At 37.0% G+C, this 16594-nt stretch overlaps 1 protein-coding gene across 2 annotated transcripts; it reads right to left on the bottom strand.

The window, feature by feature from the left end:
* Window positions 1–1751: 1751 nt before the first annotated feature.
* Window positions 1752–15409, bottom strand: LOC130976990 (callose synthase 3-like). Of its 2 annotated transcripts, XM_057901979.1 has the most exons (44): window positions 15325–15409; window positions 15112–15214; window positions 14764–15028; window positions 14570–14670; window positions 14356–14480; window positions 14181–14274; window positions 13961–14071; window positions 13763–13879; window positions 13511–13603; window positions 12857–12948; window positions 12258–12384; window positions 11945–12082; window positions 11737–11813; window positions 11551–11647; window positions 11110–11232; window positions 10908–11025; window positions 10448–10782; window positions 10271–10323; window positions 10129–10189; window positions 9783–9864; window positions 9646–9695; window positions 9474–9560; window positions 9178–9312; window positions 8993–9087; window positions 8777–8861; window positions 8524–8684; window positions 8137–8260; window positions 7702–7808; window positions 7466–7610; window positions 7236–7387; window positions 6613–6722; window positions 6381–6512; window positions 6203–6271; window positions 5814–6000; window positions 5546–5705; window positions 5094–5213; window positions 4890–5008; window positions 4710–4793; window positions 4198–4310; window positions 3893–4122; window positions 2820–3620; window positions 2670–2720; window positions 2270–2455; window positions 1752–2168 (listed from the first exon to the last, which is right to left on the bottom strand). In XM_057901979.1, exons 3-44 carry the CDS (start codon window positions 14951–14953, stop codon window positions 1920–1922), a joined length of 5886 nt encoding a protein of 1961 aa, XP_057757962.1. In that variant the 5' UTR covers window positions 14954–15028; window positions 15112–15214; window positions 15325–15409; the 3' UTR covers window positions 1752–1919. The 2 variants fall into 2 exon arrangements, with proteins under 2 accessions (XP_057757962.1, XP_057757961.1); XM_057901978.1 differs by lacking the exon at window positions 15325–15409 and having other exon boundaries at window positions 15112–15240.
* Window positions 15410–16594: the final 1185 nt, after the last annotated feature.

The raw sequence follows: 16594 nt of genomic DNA, 5'->3' as shown, positions 1-16594 counted from the left end.
ACTAAGCACTCACACTATCCCCATCGACATGCATCCTTTCACTCTCTTGTCTCACCCGATGCAACACTTTGATCTTTTCATTGTTTCTAGCTACGTGCCACATGGAAACATCAGCCTCTCACATTGCCATACAAGGAAGCTTTGCCTATTTGTCTTGCCATGTCAATTAACATTGCTGCACCTTGACTAAGCCCTAAAATACAATGCCGTCATCTGCTGCATTGTCTTGTTTGCATTTAGAATATTTCGTCTTCAACTTTTATCTCTCAAAATTATATTTCTCCTAAGGATAACTCATATGTCATATCCTCCTATGTTTTTTCTAAAAAAACTAGCCCACTTTCTCGTTATTAAATGATATTTTTGGCATAGTCACAAAAAAGAAATGATATTTTTGGCATGCTTTGATCTAATGAGACCCATCCAGACTCTGGTCAAACACGCACTCATGTGAGTCATAGTAGATGGTATACAAGAATTCTTGATGGAATGATGGTATCCAAGAATTCTTAGAAAAGTTGGCTACTTTTTCCTACAAGTGTGGGTGTGCATTTCCGAGTTGGTTCCAAAATTAGAAATAAATACCTTTTCAAAAGAGATTCTAGGTAATGAAAATAGGCTCAATGCGTTGGATATTGGAAAGAAAATAATGAAAGGGTAAAACTTGTCCCAAAAAAAAAAAGAAAGGGTAAATAAATTACACAAGATCCGCAAAACTACTTTATTTTTAATTTTACAGCTTCTGCTGCAAATCGCTGTGACTTGGACTTTCCAATCCCTAGCACTGCCTCTCCTTGCTGAAAGAGTATAGGAATTGTGTTATCTTGTTTAAAGGAGAGCTTTTGTTGGGAAACTAGAACTCTGCTCAATCCTTTTGGTATGATACTTGGACTTCTTGCGGGAAACTATGTGAATATGTCCACATTACTGATCTTGATATATCTATTGCTGGTGTTTGGAATAATGGAGGTGATGGACCTTATTTTAGCGTTAAACTCATCTCGGTCTATTAGTAGTCATCCTAGGTGCGGGAATGAAGTGGAGAATGAGGCAGTCACCGCCGCAGGTCTGTGGTGGGTTTGGAGACATAGGAATCAAGAGATCTTCAATCCTAGTGATAGTGATTCTCAAAAGGTTGATTCAAGACATTGAGGCATCTAATAACAAGTTTCAATATTTACAAAATCAAATCCACTGTAGTGTCTTCATGGAGCAACAACGCACTGGCTTTGGGTGTGTGATTCGGAACCACCAGGGAGTGTGGATTAGTGGTTGTTCTAGGCCTTCAACAGTTTAGGGCGTCCAGAGATTTAGTGTTGGCTTGAGAAGGTGACACGAGGAGAGTGATTTGTGAGACTGACTCCAAAGATGCATGCCTTGCAGCTCAGTTCTTGGTGGGTTTGCAAAATGATGATGGTGATCTACTTGCCAAAATTAAGGAGCTCATGTGTAGAGAGTGGGAAGTGCAAATGAACCTTCTCCTAAGGGAGGGGAATGGTATTGCTATTTCTTTGGCTAAGAAGAAGTGCTCTCGACAATGAGAACTATTCTGAGTTGTTCAACATTGGAGTGATTTACAAATTACAAGTATTCATGTCAAGGCATTAGCCTCCTGAGGCAGTGCATCCATGTTCGGGGTTCCTCTCTTTTTTCTTTTTTTTTTTTCTATTTGATTACCTTTTAGGATGCACATCAAAGGGCCTAAATATTTTAGTTTGAGATCGTGAAGGAATACAACAGGTAAAACCAAATTAGAAAAGAAAATAACTTGCATTAATGTTTGATAGTAATCAAGGCTGAGCCTCCCATTCATAGTTACTTGCAACTAATTACAATTGTTACAGAAAAAACTTGTTGAGCTATATATAACAAGGTATTCAGGCTATTAAAATAATAATAGTAAGGCTTTCTTAGACAAACTATTCCTTGTTGCGAGACGACCGCTCCTTCCTTTGGCCTCCAAGGATACGAGAAATTTGCAATCCTCTGCTGAAGGCTTGGTTGAAGAGCATACGTGTTTGAAATTCTGAAACAAAAGGGAACCAAGCAAGAAACGCAACGGGAGTGAACAAAAGCAAACCCATCACAATCTCATAACCACGAGCAAGAGTCTTTACTGATCCCCAGAATCCCGCACGCCGTACCACGGGTTTCAATGCTTGTGCAATCTGCAAAATAAAAATAACAATGAAAATCCAAAGGCACGAGACTTGAAAAGAATATACATTTATTTATTGCGAAGGGGATGGAAAGAGTAATAATAAAGCACCTGCAGCATTCCCCAACCAGTTGGCATGAAGGCAAGAATACAAACGACAATGTCCTGCATTGTCATGTGCGGAAGGGCAATCAAAGTGACAAGAATCGACACAAAAGTTAGGAATATCAATCCCTTGATTAGTCGAAAGACAAGCTGAAAATTTGCACTGAATTTCCGCCTCCCAACAGATACCGTCTGAGACAAGAGAAAAGGAAATCAGAAACTCTTAGATCATCAGAGAGTAGCAGTTTCCTTCCATCGGCTAAAACACAAAAGGGACTTTCACTATAAATGCATATCCAAAGGCTGCAGCTAGATATAGAACAAAAAATACACCAAAGAAACAAACATGCAGAATTATATGAATTATGATATGCAGCTATAGGACAGAAAGCAAGGTGCTACTAACCTTCATCACAAACAATATCACAAAGATCACCAACCATGAAATGCCATATACCTGATTAGCCAAGGAAAGAATATATGTTATTCCACTTAACTTGCAAGTTTCAGGTGAGATTAAATACAGGAAAAGGGAATAACAAAGGTTAAGACTTACCAGAAAACTTTTTGGGTTCCTTTCAGTGATATTCAAGTGATATACAAGACCATACTGGTAAATAAAAAATCGCAATGATAACAGTATCTCCACTATAATTCCCCGCAGTCCTGAATGTTGGAGATGTTCTTGTTCCTCTTCCCACCAAGATTCCCAACTTTTTTCAGGTGGTACACCTATACCTCCGCGGTTGCTAATCCATTTATTCCAATCAGTCCAATCATCAACAATCTTTTGCCATTCAAAGCCAGATGGATTAAACAGGAAGGGAGCGAAGAGCCAGGTTCCCACCATAAACCACATTGATATGGTAATCAAGATATATGCAACAGCACTTCTATAAGTATGACCAAATATTTCGTATACAACAAGCAATATCATGAGCTCAATACCCTTAACGAAGTGGCTGCGAGAGTACAGTCTATAGTTGTCGGCAAACTTGGCATGAAAAACAACAAACCCTCGGCCAGTTGGTCTATATTTTGCGCCTCCATGAAGCAATGTCCTTCCAAAATAGTGAGTCTTTGTCCCAAGCGAAAAAGTGAAGAACACAGGGGCCAACTGCAATTGCATTAATATGAACTCACTAAGTGCTGTTCGAAAACCTCTTTCCAAGCCAATTTCCATCAGCATGGGCAAAGCCATTAAAAATCCTATTTGAACAAATGATTGAGAAGCAAGAGCCACTTGAAGAGGCTTATTGTCTCGAATGGCTTTCTGGGTACTCAAACCTTCTTCAAGCCCACTCAGAACAAGATAGAGACGACCATAGAGGAATACATATACAGTGAGAACAGTTATCTGCACAAAGTTAAAGGAGGGGAGCTGTTCAGAAGCCATGATATAGAAAAACCAAAAATGGGGCAAAAAATAACTAGAGCACATCATCAGCGAGTCTTTGCTAGCATGGTAGCTCTCCTAATCTTTAAAAGTTCAGGAGCTGCCATTATGTGTTTGCGGAGACAAACATGCACATGCATGTTTTCTTTTTTAGATCGGTTCCCCTAATTGACCAGGAAAAAGAAAGAACTGCATAATATGTTTACTGAAATTTAAATCATGTGATTACATACGAGAGTGCTGAAATAAAATCCAACTGTGGTGAAATAACAGGACAGCATTCTGAAGAAATCAAAACGATGTCCAAGTCGGTATATGTCTCGACTTAGTGTTTGTTCTCCATTTCCATTAGCTATTTTAGCTTCAAACATAGAAATCTGGTTGAGACCCACATCTCTTCCCTTCCCAACTTGTATGTACTCATGATGAGTAACATTGCCTTCCCGCAGCGTAGAGTTGAATCCTGATGGAAAAGAAAACAAAAATTAAAACTGCGGATAAAAATCAAATAGTAAAGAGGAATTGGACAATACTGTACCAGCAAAAATATCTTCACTCAAATTGATAACCTTGGAAGCTTTACTCACACCCCCTCTTGTAAGGTGAAAAAGCCTATCAAAGACATCAGGATGACCGTAGTGGAAACGAACCCTACATAAGCAGACAAAAAAAATGAAAACAGATATAATATGTAGAGAGAACTCAAACATTCTGTAGCTATTTTGCAGTCCAAATCTTGGGTATTTTCTAACAGACCAAAAAGCCCGTAAGAAGCATAGCTATGTAATAAAATAAGAAGCAAAGACTAATATTGTTACTCTCACTTCTCCATAAAACAGTGAATAGACCAACCAAAACAAAGGGTGGCAAGGACGAAATAAACAAATGTTTCTATCATCAATCTCCCACCCCACCCCCACGTGTGCATCCTCCTCTCTCTCTAGCTGTACGACTCTGCAGCATGCTATTCTTTTATTTTAGAAAGCAACAGGTTTATTCACCATTGTGTATTTATTAAATTATCACCTGGAAATGAGTATAAAAACTTACCTCAGTGGATTAGCCAACAGTCTCTGTCCAATTGTCACAAAACTTGTCTCTTGATTTGACATGAACCAAGCAAGGGAAGAAACACTAAAACCAGAGCAAGAAAGGTAAAAGAAAAAATTCAAATTATGACCTGCAGTTGCAAAAGCATTAGTCGGGAAAGAGAAAAAGGAGGGAGGTTACCTTCCAGTAAATATATGCTCCCTTAGTCCAAGAATACTTGGGAACCTCACACCATCATGCTTCTTAAGAAATTCTTGCAACAAATTTCTCATTTTCAAAGCTTCTTCCATATAATTATCCTATAAAAAGGCACACCTTGAGCACGTGCAATAATGAGGCTTTACTATGATGTGAATATCTGAACTTATCATATGATCAAGATACCTGGTTCATATCTATCGTTTGCAAGCCTTCTCCACGTGTAAAAATAATTGCATGATTCTGATTTTCAGGCTTGCCCTCTCCTAAAATGGCCGGTCCAGGAAGCTTTATTTTATATATGACCTGATTCATAATCCAATGAAGAGATGAAGTAACATTATGTTCATATAATGATAGCTTTGTCAACAGTTCATATCAGGTATTGTATTTAATTCACAGGAAATGGTGGCGCAGACATTTCAGTATGAGGAAATAGTATAAATATTCAAAGGCTAGGTATAGACCCCCTCCCCCCACCCTCTTCCCTTTAGCTCAGAGCTGCTATCTGAGTGGACAACCTTGATGCATGCCTAGTTTCTACCGTTCCTTTTACTATACATCTAGTTGAAATTTCTCTATTTCATCCCATAAAAATTCTTATCAAAAGGAAAAAAAGTCATTTATATACCAAATACCTGGTCAAGAGCCTGCTCAGGTTCTGAAGGACTGCTGGATTTTGGCATAGCCTTAACCAAACAAGAGTAGTAAACCTTGTTGATCTTTTTTTGTCTGTTGTCTCTGTCTTTGCTAGTTTCCTCTACCTCATCAATATAGGCAACGCGTAGTGAAGGATATCTGCAATGAAGATATGAAAGGAATATATAAGAAATAATCAACTTTTTTTACTAATTTCAGAAACAGGTATATTAAAGCCCACAACAACCTTTGAGCTTTGATGCATACCTTGTCATAAGCCTTAATATGTCCTGTGCACGTGGAGAACCAGATCGCTTGTCGATACCATATTGTTGGCATGATACCACATATGTGAACTTCATATCAGCCACTGCTTGACATTGTGTCAACAATGACCTTTCCCCGCTTGAGTTATCATCCGAGTTTTCTATGGCTTTATAACCTTCCATCAAGTCTGGTCATTCAAAACATTTCAGTCGGACAAAGTTCATCAAGAAACTGTAAGTCTCATCAACTACAACAACTAAGCCTTATCCCACTACAAGGTGGGGTTAGTTACATATATAGAATGACACCAGAAAGTAATATCATAATAAAAAAAATAATTAATATTTTATTTAATATGAATAAGTTGGTCATTTCAAAGAGACGATCACCTTCATCTTTGGCCATATCAAGAAAAGCCTGGAGCTCTAAAGCTTTTCTGTAATACATCATGCCTCTTACTGCAATAAGGTTACAATCAATTGCAATGAGTTAGAGACTAGCTTGTAACTTACTCAGGCTAGCAACTAATGGCCTAAATTATACAAAGAGATAAGAGAGTTAGAAAACCAGTTCTAGTCAATGTTTGGCCTCTATATGATGCCCAGCGACGAAGTTCTTCTTCTAATTCTTCAGATTCATTTCCTTTAAGATCCTCCTCACTAATACAGTTCACTCTCTCCAGAAAGTTGGTCCATTCATCTGTGCATCAATAACCAAAGTAACAAGCAAAGTGTTATATATCTCATCCCATGAAAGTTAACATTTATGCATTAAAGAGAGGTATGGGATAATGGTTAACCTGGAAAAATCTTTTGCAAGTAAAACAATATAGATACACCATCTTCATTTGGTGAGTCCAAATCAGTTAAAGAGAATAGAACCTCTTCTGTGTAATATGGTGTTAAAACCCTACAAGCAAAGTCCAAAACAACCAAGCTTTAATTCTAAAGGAGTATATGCACCTGGAAAAGTGGAGAAAGAAAAACATGCACCTTAATCGAGATGGACTTGACAACATGAACTAAATAATCATATACTCATTAATTAGTTAGTTGACAAGACACACCGGTATGATTTCAAGATGAAATATTAAAAAATGAATTTCAGCAACTTATATAGCCAGATATTCTTCAATAGATAATACTCAATACAGTCTTTGTTTCTTCCTCGTTAATCATTCACATTTGCAACATTGTTCATTGTACTAGCATAGAATAGTCCACAATACCAAACTATAACTTATATCATTATAATTAATATAATTTGAAAAAAAAAACTTGATCGTAAGCGCATAAGAATAAACAGAAAGGAACAAATGAAGATAATGCAAGTTGCATTATGAAAAATTTCTGTAATCTTTAACCTGACTGATTCAAAGTTCAACGGAAAAAAATGGCAAAGCATCATGGACTAAAAGCTTACGAGAACGAGAGCATGTTGCGAACTTTTGGTGCCATTGGCATATCCATGAACAGTGAGTTGGAGAAAAATGAAATACGCCTTCTTGCTTCCAAGTTGGATGGTACATCCATCGCAGATTCTTTTGTTGTAAGCAGCAAGTAGAGCCGGTTAATCTACCAAAAAGATATGACAGTCACAACTAATGCAATTCACTATTCAAACTTTCAGCATGACAATTCATTTGTAACAACCTTCTCTTTCCAAGCTTCTGAAGGTGGTTCAATCGGAAACCTGATAGCTCCTTCAGATGCAAATAACTGATGTTGTGGCTCTGGTTCAAGGTTGAGGGGAAGCGTCCCATCATGTCCAGTCCCACCATGGCTTGAATCTACCAAACTATTCAAACACAATGACATAATTATAATCAACAGAGGAAATGAGATGCAATTTGAAGATATATAGACATAGCAATCTGAGAATGCATTACCTGAATAAATTATCCTGCTCTTCCCTCATTATATCTCTTGTCACCACCTCCAGCATGTCTTGGAACAGAATTACAACTTGGTCCCTATCTTTCTTATCATTGTCCAACTGTAATGATTATAACAATATCATGATGGAATTCTGTGCTTACACTAGGCTATTTTTGTTCAAGGCAGTTCATAATCAAAAATCTAATGAGAAAAAACTTTTGAAAGGGAAGCTTTCCCCCAAAACTTAATCTAGATCATACACTAAAGGCATGTCTTTTACGTGATTAGAAATAATTTTTTTCCCCAAAACCATTTCAGAGAACTTAAGATTATGTTGCTTCAACACCCCCCTCCAAAAAAAAAAAAAAAACCCACCCTCCCTTTCCCAATAAAAAATAAAAGATTTTGCCACAGAAAATGCAATAAAAGACAGGCTAAAACATTACCAAATATTTTATTAGCTGAACAAACTGTGCGTAGAGGCTAGGAAGGGCACTCATTCTGAATTCGGTTATCAGTTTGCCCTCCTCTATATGTGAGTCTACCTCAGTAAAAAGATAATCAATAACCCTGTTAAGGAAGACACCAAAAAACCCAAATATAAATAAGATGAACAAAACCTGTCAGAATAAAGTTCAAATTTCAAAAGATCTAGTGTCAATAAGGACAAATACTAACTAGCTGTTTTCTTTATCATTTTATCAAGTGGCCTACATTGTTTAAGTATTTGGAACTGATTAGGCGTATTACATTAGACTATCAATTACAAAGTACAGCAACTTACATAAACTACTACAACAAACAGCTTCAAAGAAAAAGAAAAAAAAACTTACGGTTTCTCGCGTTGCCCTTGAACCAAGTGTTTAATAATGCTCTTAAATGAAGCATAGCACTCACGAACAGCACAAGACATGTAGTGATCAGCATCAATTCTCTTTTTCAGCTCTCTATCCTTTCCATTGCTGTCCTTAGCCATATCTAATGCAATTGGGATCTAACATGCGCATAGCCACAGACAGATTAACTAAAGGAGTAAATGGAAGAAAACGCAGCAGATTCTCATAACAGAGTAAAAAATAAACAAACCTTGCTAGCAAGTAAAAAGGGGGGCCATTGTATAAGGTCCAACTCACGATCAGCCCAATAAGGTACAAGCAAAAGGTCCATTTCCCTGAATAAACACCTCATCACACTACTGGAGGAAACATACAGTACTCTGTATTTTTTTAGTGGGTTTCTTTGGTGTGTTTTTTGGTTGGGGGGAATCAAGATCCAGGAACTCAACACTGACTCTCAAATTACCTATTGCTAATAAGATCCTCCTCTCTGAAGCTGGTGATTATCTGATTCCACAGTTGTGCAAATCTAGCAGCTTCCTTCCCTCTGTTAGATGGGATCTGCATCCACCAAGCAAGGTAATGTTAATCCAACATACAGATGCTCAAATCATGAGCTCAAGAAACTGACATGTTCGTATGATAGTTAACCTCAGCAAATCTGCGAGATAAAGTGGCTTTTAATCCTTTTTTCCTTGGTTCATTCTTTTCCTCTGGTATCAAACTAGCATTGAAGGCACCAGGCAGTGATTGAAAACGCGACCTAAGCATTCCTAACGTCCGTATCTGAAACCAGTATAATCAATAAACTAGGATAAGAACCAAATTATGGAAGATCCAACATAGAAGTATAGAGATATGGAACACCAGTATATGATCAGGTTAATAGTTCAAAGCAGAGAAAAAAAACAATGCATACATATCATATGATTGGACAATAGACTAACCTCTCCGAGACGACGGAATGCACCATAAATACCACCAAATAAGGTTGAGAATATTGCATACCAAATTTGGGTATCCATAAAGTATACCTGAAGAAAAGTGGTAATACAGTTACGCAACAGATACTGATACGCAAAAAAGGAAGTTAAATAGGTGCGCGTCATAAACCCATACCAAAATGATTGGCGCCCAAAGTGCAATAACAACACCAATATTGTTCCGAGCTGCAAAGCACACAAGCATTGATAAAATCTTTTCTGAGGAGATGCATTATTTCAAAGACTAAGCAAGTAAGCATTCAAACTTATTACCATGAGGAAAGAATTCATGCCACTGGAAAGTCGTGATTCTTACACCCATTATAGCTTTTGTAGGTCCCACCAGCGGTTTTATCTGTAATAACAATGTAAAGAAGTTCTTTTTAAAAAAATTATATTGAATATACGCAAGAAATCATCAAGACAATAAGGAAAGTGTTGAAATCATAGAAGTTATGTAGTTATGTCTAAAACTCCAATGAAGCTTACAACAATAACTACATTGTAGCCATGGAAAAGGTTTAAGCACAATTGTGCAAATGGTGGAGAATTATTAGAAACTATCAGAAACAATATCAAAGATTTCTAGTTAGTTCTAGAATAAATGAAAATGCATCACCTCTATATAGTAACTGAAAGCAAGCTTTGTAATTATAAGAAGAACCCAAAACACTGTGTATCTGAAAAAAAAAAGAACAAGAATGCATTAATATGAGATATTAATTCACCGCAAAATGAACTTTTGAAATTTAGATTCCTACTTGAAAAGGGAAAATGCGCTCTCATGCATCCCCCTTCCAACATAAAGACGAGGCTGGCAATTTTAAGGCATTAGAAACACCAAGTTAGAATCTAAACATCTCAATTGTAACAGCATAAACCTGCTCTTAAGATATACTAAACTAAAAGATATATAACAAGGTTGGATTACTGTATACCTGTGACCACCACATCATTAGCATCACAATCTTATAGTTTGACCTCTCAAGGAAGCGGCGAATGAATGGGAACAAAAAGAATACAGCAGCGAGCATATTTGGTGACAGGTAAATAACAACAGCCAAAATAAACAATGAAGGAAAACTAGAATCGTTTCCAAACCAACGTTTGATGGTCTGAGCAAACCCAGGAGGATTGTCCCAGGTATACGCATAAGTAACTGACAGAACAATCACCCACGCTGCAGCTGAAACAACTTTCAAAATGTATCTTAACTTGACATACAGCGACATACTCCGTTGTGCTTTCCAACTCAGAACAACATCAAGAAAAGCTGCCCAAGTGAGTAAAATAAGATTTACTATAAGCAACCTTCACCTAATGAAATGCAAGTAATATTCCTAAAATGTATGTTTCGAGCAGGAAACCGAGGTGTGCAAACAAAATTTAATTACATACCTTGCCCAAACTTCAATATAGCGGCCGTGATAAACACGCTTAACACTTTCTTGAACACATCACCATTGAAGATTGCAATTGGGTCACCAGATTTATTCCAAGCAACAATAATCATTGCCTAATGCCAAATTAACCAATTTCAGAAGTAGATTCCATTTGCACGGCACTAAAGATGAGGCAACAGAATTCATAAAATCACTACCTGTAAGCACAAAATGAAAAAACTCCACATGCGATCATAACTTCTGAAAATATGCCAAAATGACCTTATCTCAACAAAATTCACTTTCCCAACCCATCTGTCTGTGTTAGTTGGCTTCTCATCCTGTAAATTTTAGATTGAGCAAGTTTAACATACAGAAGCACATTATAAATCTTTGACATATACTCAATAAACATTTCCCAGCTCACACTAGGAAATAGACACAATTAACCAAAATAATTTTTAGCAACCAGAGTTTACAAATGTAGAAGAATCCTAGGAGGCCCATGAACCTTGCCTTGCAGCTGTTCACAAAGTTTCTAGTACAAGTGAATCACCTCAAACCGACATGTCTTGTCGCTCACTTAGGAAAGAGTGGGAAGAAAAATAAAGGCTGTAAACATATGAAGAGAAAATGAGATGTTAATAAGCATTGCTTACGTTAGATTTGTCAAAACTAGACTGCTCATTTGATGGCACCCAAAAGAAATCAGCATCAGCACGCATTGGCCAACCTAACCGAAAGCAATCAGCTGACCTGCAATTGGATCACTAGAAGTTAATACCCAGATAGGTATTAATAACAACCACAAGAGAAAAAGGGGTACAAAGCAGAGCAAATTATACCAGAAATATTCATTTAAATCATCATAGTTCCTCCATTGTGAATGCTTTGACCTTCCCTTTTTGCTCCGTGCAGCTTCCTTTTTGGAGCAAAGTAATATTAATACCCATAAAAACAATACATATTTTTGTAAAAAAAAAAAATTTATAAGGATGTGGCCACAAAAAATGGAAAAAAGGATGCAAAGATAATGATTAACCAGAGAATAACCTGTCTAATCACATCGTATATTGGAGTAACAACTTTCTTTAAAAAAGCCTCCTCTTCACCGCCATATGCTGGCTTGACATTCTCTCCCGTCATTGGACTGACATTACCAGCTAGCATTCCATACAATTCAAACGCCATCTACAGAAGACATCAGGAAAGATCTCAAATCATGTCAATATTCAGGAAATTATCCCATGGAAAGCTAAACTCTTATTAAGTTATTATTCACAGAACAAACAAATATATTACATATAGTGGGAAGTAAAATTAAATAGAAATAACAATGCAAAATGGTTCAGGATACAAAGCGTACATGGTGATATATATAGCAAAGACATTCTGGCATGAATCGTAGGTTGGCAGCTTCACCCCATATTAGAAGATACAGACCCATATATAGGAGCTTCCGCTGCTGCACTTCTTGTTGTATGGTTGGTAACCTGCAATGTTCATCCATAACGTATATCACATGAAGAACTTACAGATATACATATTTCCAGGTAAAGCTTGATAGATTAGTTAAACCATCTGCAAATAAGAACCCATACCCCAAATATATCGGTTGAAATTCACATCTCAATTTCATGACAGCAAATATGGAGATCAAGTCATATTAATATTTAATCCATGATAAACTGGAAAGGAAGCATTTTCAAAATCTCTTCTATACATGTAGATTCACACAGCTCCTAGACACTGGTTTTAAAGTAATCTATTTCAGCATTAGGAGAATAGCCAGATAGAGAGGCATGGTGAGAGATTGGAAAGCCATGCTCCATAGATAGCACTCTTGAATAATTTATGCTCTTCTGACTTCTATAGAGGACCGCTTATCCGCTATCTTGTATTATTCTTCTCTCCATCTTATGAAAATCTACTTCCTTAAAAATAAAACCAAACAGAGGAACTAACCATAAGCTACTTTTCCGACCCAAATATTTGCACCACTTTTTGTAATTCTTGAAAAGTTTCTTCATCACTTCTGTCAGTGCACGCTCATCCAACTAATCACATAAAAAAGATACAAGTAAGATAGAGGTATAACAATTAGTATACATATATTTGTAAACTACAAGTAGAACCCAGCACATACTTCCCAATATGAATATACATTGCTATCAAAATAAAATGTATATTAATGAGATATATAAGATGCAAGACATTTCATTTCCATTCAACTCCTTAAAAATGAAATACAGCAAGAAGACAACATGTACATCACAATGAAAGAAATAATTTGCTACATAACATCACAATTTATCAACAAAATATATCTCATGCAATGAATCTTAACAAGTCAAAATCTAAAACACTGCAAACTGAAAATTGTACTGTTGCATCTTCACCCACACCCTCAAACGTAAAACCTACAAAGCTGCACAAATATAGGAAGTTTAAAATAGCAATAAAGTCTTTCTAGAAAATTGAACATGACAACAGAACGGGCTTTCAATATTAGACTTACACAAGATAGTAAAAGCACCATGTATTGCATAATATCAGAAGCAGCAGAAAGAGTACAATGACATAAGAAAATTGGAATCAATTGTTCAATTAAAAGATCACCTTTGGCTGCTGATCAGGTTTAGGAAACTGTCTGATATGAACATTAGCAAGCAATAAAATCAAATGCTCTCTCTGATTTGCAACATTGTGTTTCTGCATTTTGAACAACACCATTGAAGCATTGCAAAGAAGGTCAATTTGAATAATTAGTAACAACTAAGTCAACTTTTCTTTCCATAAAAATTAAATTACAGCAAGACAAGATTACCCAAACAAATAATAAACTGGCATTTCCAGGTTCTATTGTACTACCTGAAATCCAAACATCGCCCCAAGCCAATCCAGAATGTCTTCTTCTTTTTTCTTCTTGTAGTCCTTGGGCCAGGGAAGACCCCTGATGTTACGAAGAGCATATACAGCAGCTTGTATCTGCAAAGAGTTATTTATGAGCAACACTTTCCTCAAATGTAGGGCCTCAGAATTATAAACCCACCATAATAAAGACTATACCTCAGGAAATCGCATTATTGCCTGATTTGCACTATCAGGATCAAGTGGAAGAACATTGTACGGGACTAAGATCTCAGTCTTCTCTGCAACTTTATCTTGGGTTTCCAAAATCTAATACAATGACAATGGCAAAGTCTAGTCCATGGTATGTAACAAAAGGGCCAGTACAAATTTAGAAACGTATCAAATATTGATGAATGAAATGATCACAGAAGATAACCTCACGATCAACTTCCATAGATTGAGTCATGTTAACCGCCTTCAAAACCTCAAAAAGAACGTTAGCAGTCTGATACGCCTTGGTAAGCTGTGCACTGAAAGAAAAGAGGCGAAGTATTAGTCATACAACAGTTGAGGAGCATAGTAAGTTGCAGGTTATGTAGAGAATAATGTACCGGTCGGCCTTATCAGCAGCATTTTGTAAAGCTTGGATGTATTTTTTGTAGTAATGCTGATAAAAACTCTGCATCTCACGAGCATCACTTTTCTTGACCCTTCCCTTGAGAGTGGGATCATTTTCCTAACAAAATATAAGATATCAACAATGTAAGCCAGATTTCACATCATAATTTAAAAGGAATGCGGGAAGATCAGATGGGGTTAGGTTACTCTTTCGAGTCGTTGAAGAAGGGCTGTTTTGAACTGGCGAACACCTCTACCACTTGAAGTGGGGTCCAACCTGTGAGCTTTCTCGAATGCATAAAAGCGACCTAGAAGAACAGAGGGAACCCAGAATGAGCTGAAGTTAGAAAGAAAAGGAGAGAGCGAGTAAAGAAGGAGTAGGGAGTAGTGGAGTAACATACAGAGATAAGCAACCCTGGGATGCGTCTTTTCAACCTCATTGGCAACACGGAGGATGGGAGCTATCTCCACAAGAGAGGAGGGCACCACCTCACTGTCGAATATCGACTCCCCGAGGTTCCCCGCCGTCTGTGTCCGCATGATCCGCCTCTGTGGCGCCTCCGAGGAGGGCCCCGCCCCTCGGGACGACATCCTGCTCCTCTGATCTCCTCTCCTATTTTCTCTTCTTCACTTCACAAACAATGAGCCTAGAGATTCCAGCAGAATCTGCAGTGCAGAGGACAGTGTGTGAGAAACTTAACTGAAATGACATTGAATGCTTGTGGAAAAGACGAGAGCTGGATGGTTACCTTATGAAGCACAAGAGAGAAACCCTAAAAGAGCAGAACACACAGAAGAAGAGAGAATGTGCGGTTTGGGTGAGGATGGGGATTCAAAGAGAGCAAGCTAAAGCTACTTGGAAGCAAAGGAAAAGGGGAAAAAGAAACTACATCACACATACTGAGCTTTATATTATAGTACAAATAAAAATTTTCAAATAAATACTAATTGAGAAAGGTTACCAAGTACAGTAGTGGTGCCTGGTTTGTTTGGTAAATAGAAGGGTGGGCAGGGTTGCGGAGAGATGCAGCACAAACAATCACACATGAGCTGCTGATTTTTTATGTTGTTTTTGTTAATGATCATCACTGATAAATAATCAGTAATGTTAATTACTGGTAGTTAACATTTACGTTGCATTAATACGTTACCATACATTACCGTAAACCATAGAGATTAGAGAGTATAGAGACCCCTGTCAATGTCATTGTCTAGTCAGTGGAGATTCTTAAGAAAGATGGTAAAATCAGCAGCGTCAGTGGGGTGGGTCACACACACTTTTCGGTGCGTCCTTTCTCTAAATGGGTCACATTTTCCTCCAAATAACGTTCCTGCCACTACTGCTTCCCTTCTACTTCTACTTCTACTTCTACTTCTACTTCTACACCACAATGCCTCACAGCTGTTCCTCTCTCCTTCCAAAACACTTTTTCCGGTTTTCTATAGCTCATATCTTAATGCTTAAGACTTAAGAGAGTGAAAGATTCCCTAACCACTGTATTTTATTTATTTAGTAGACCTTATTTTATTAAGTTATTATCTGAAGAGTATATATATTCTGATCAATCGCAGCATCTTATCTCGCTTAGCAGTAATCATTTTCTGCTCTAACTTTTTCTTTAAATATTTGGTCGAAATTATGTTTCTTATTTACCTTATTATATTCTAAAATTTGATCAAATTATTCTTTTTCTTAAATATTATGTTCTTACATTTGATCCAACTTATTCTATTTCTTAAATATTATAGTATTTTCTTGTTTTAATAATGATATTTATCTTGCAGTGGATATTATAGTATTTTCATTATACTTTAATTATCTTCGTTTTTACTTTTTTGGATTAATTTCTCTTCGTTTTTTTATTTGTTGTCAAGAACTGAACCAATAATCAGGCCCAAACAGAAACCCATGGTCAATCCAAAAAATCCAAAAAACCGACCTGGTTGAACCCCCTTTGTCTTCTAATCCAGAGAAATATTTTTGCCTTTATTGGGGGATATTGAAGAAAGCCCAAGTTTCTCCTATTTCTATATTCACTTTTGAATTGCTTAGCCCACTTCCATTCTACTATTTTTTCTTTTAGTTCTGTCATAATCCTTTCTAACTGATAACTTTATTTCCATTTTCTTCTACTCTTTTTTTTATTTATCAGCTGATTTTTTCATCTCCCATAACGTCCTGCACTTTTCATGAACCTACTCCCTCCACTTCAGCACCTCTCCCTTGTTCAT

This window comes from Arachis stenosperma, chromosome 4, assembly GCF_014773155.1.
Source record: "Arachis stenosperma cultivar V10309 chromosome 4, arast.V10309.gnm1.PFL2, whole genome shotgun sequence".
NCBI classification, from domain to species: domain Eukaryota; kingdom Viridiplantae; phylum Streptophyta; class Magnoliopsida; order Fabales; family Fabaceae; genus Arachis; species Arachis stenosperma.
The sequence above is the reverse complement of the archived record's forward strand: the minus strand, read 5'-3'. Positions and strand labels throughout refer to the sequence as shown.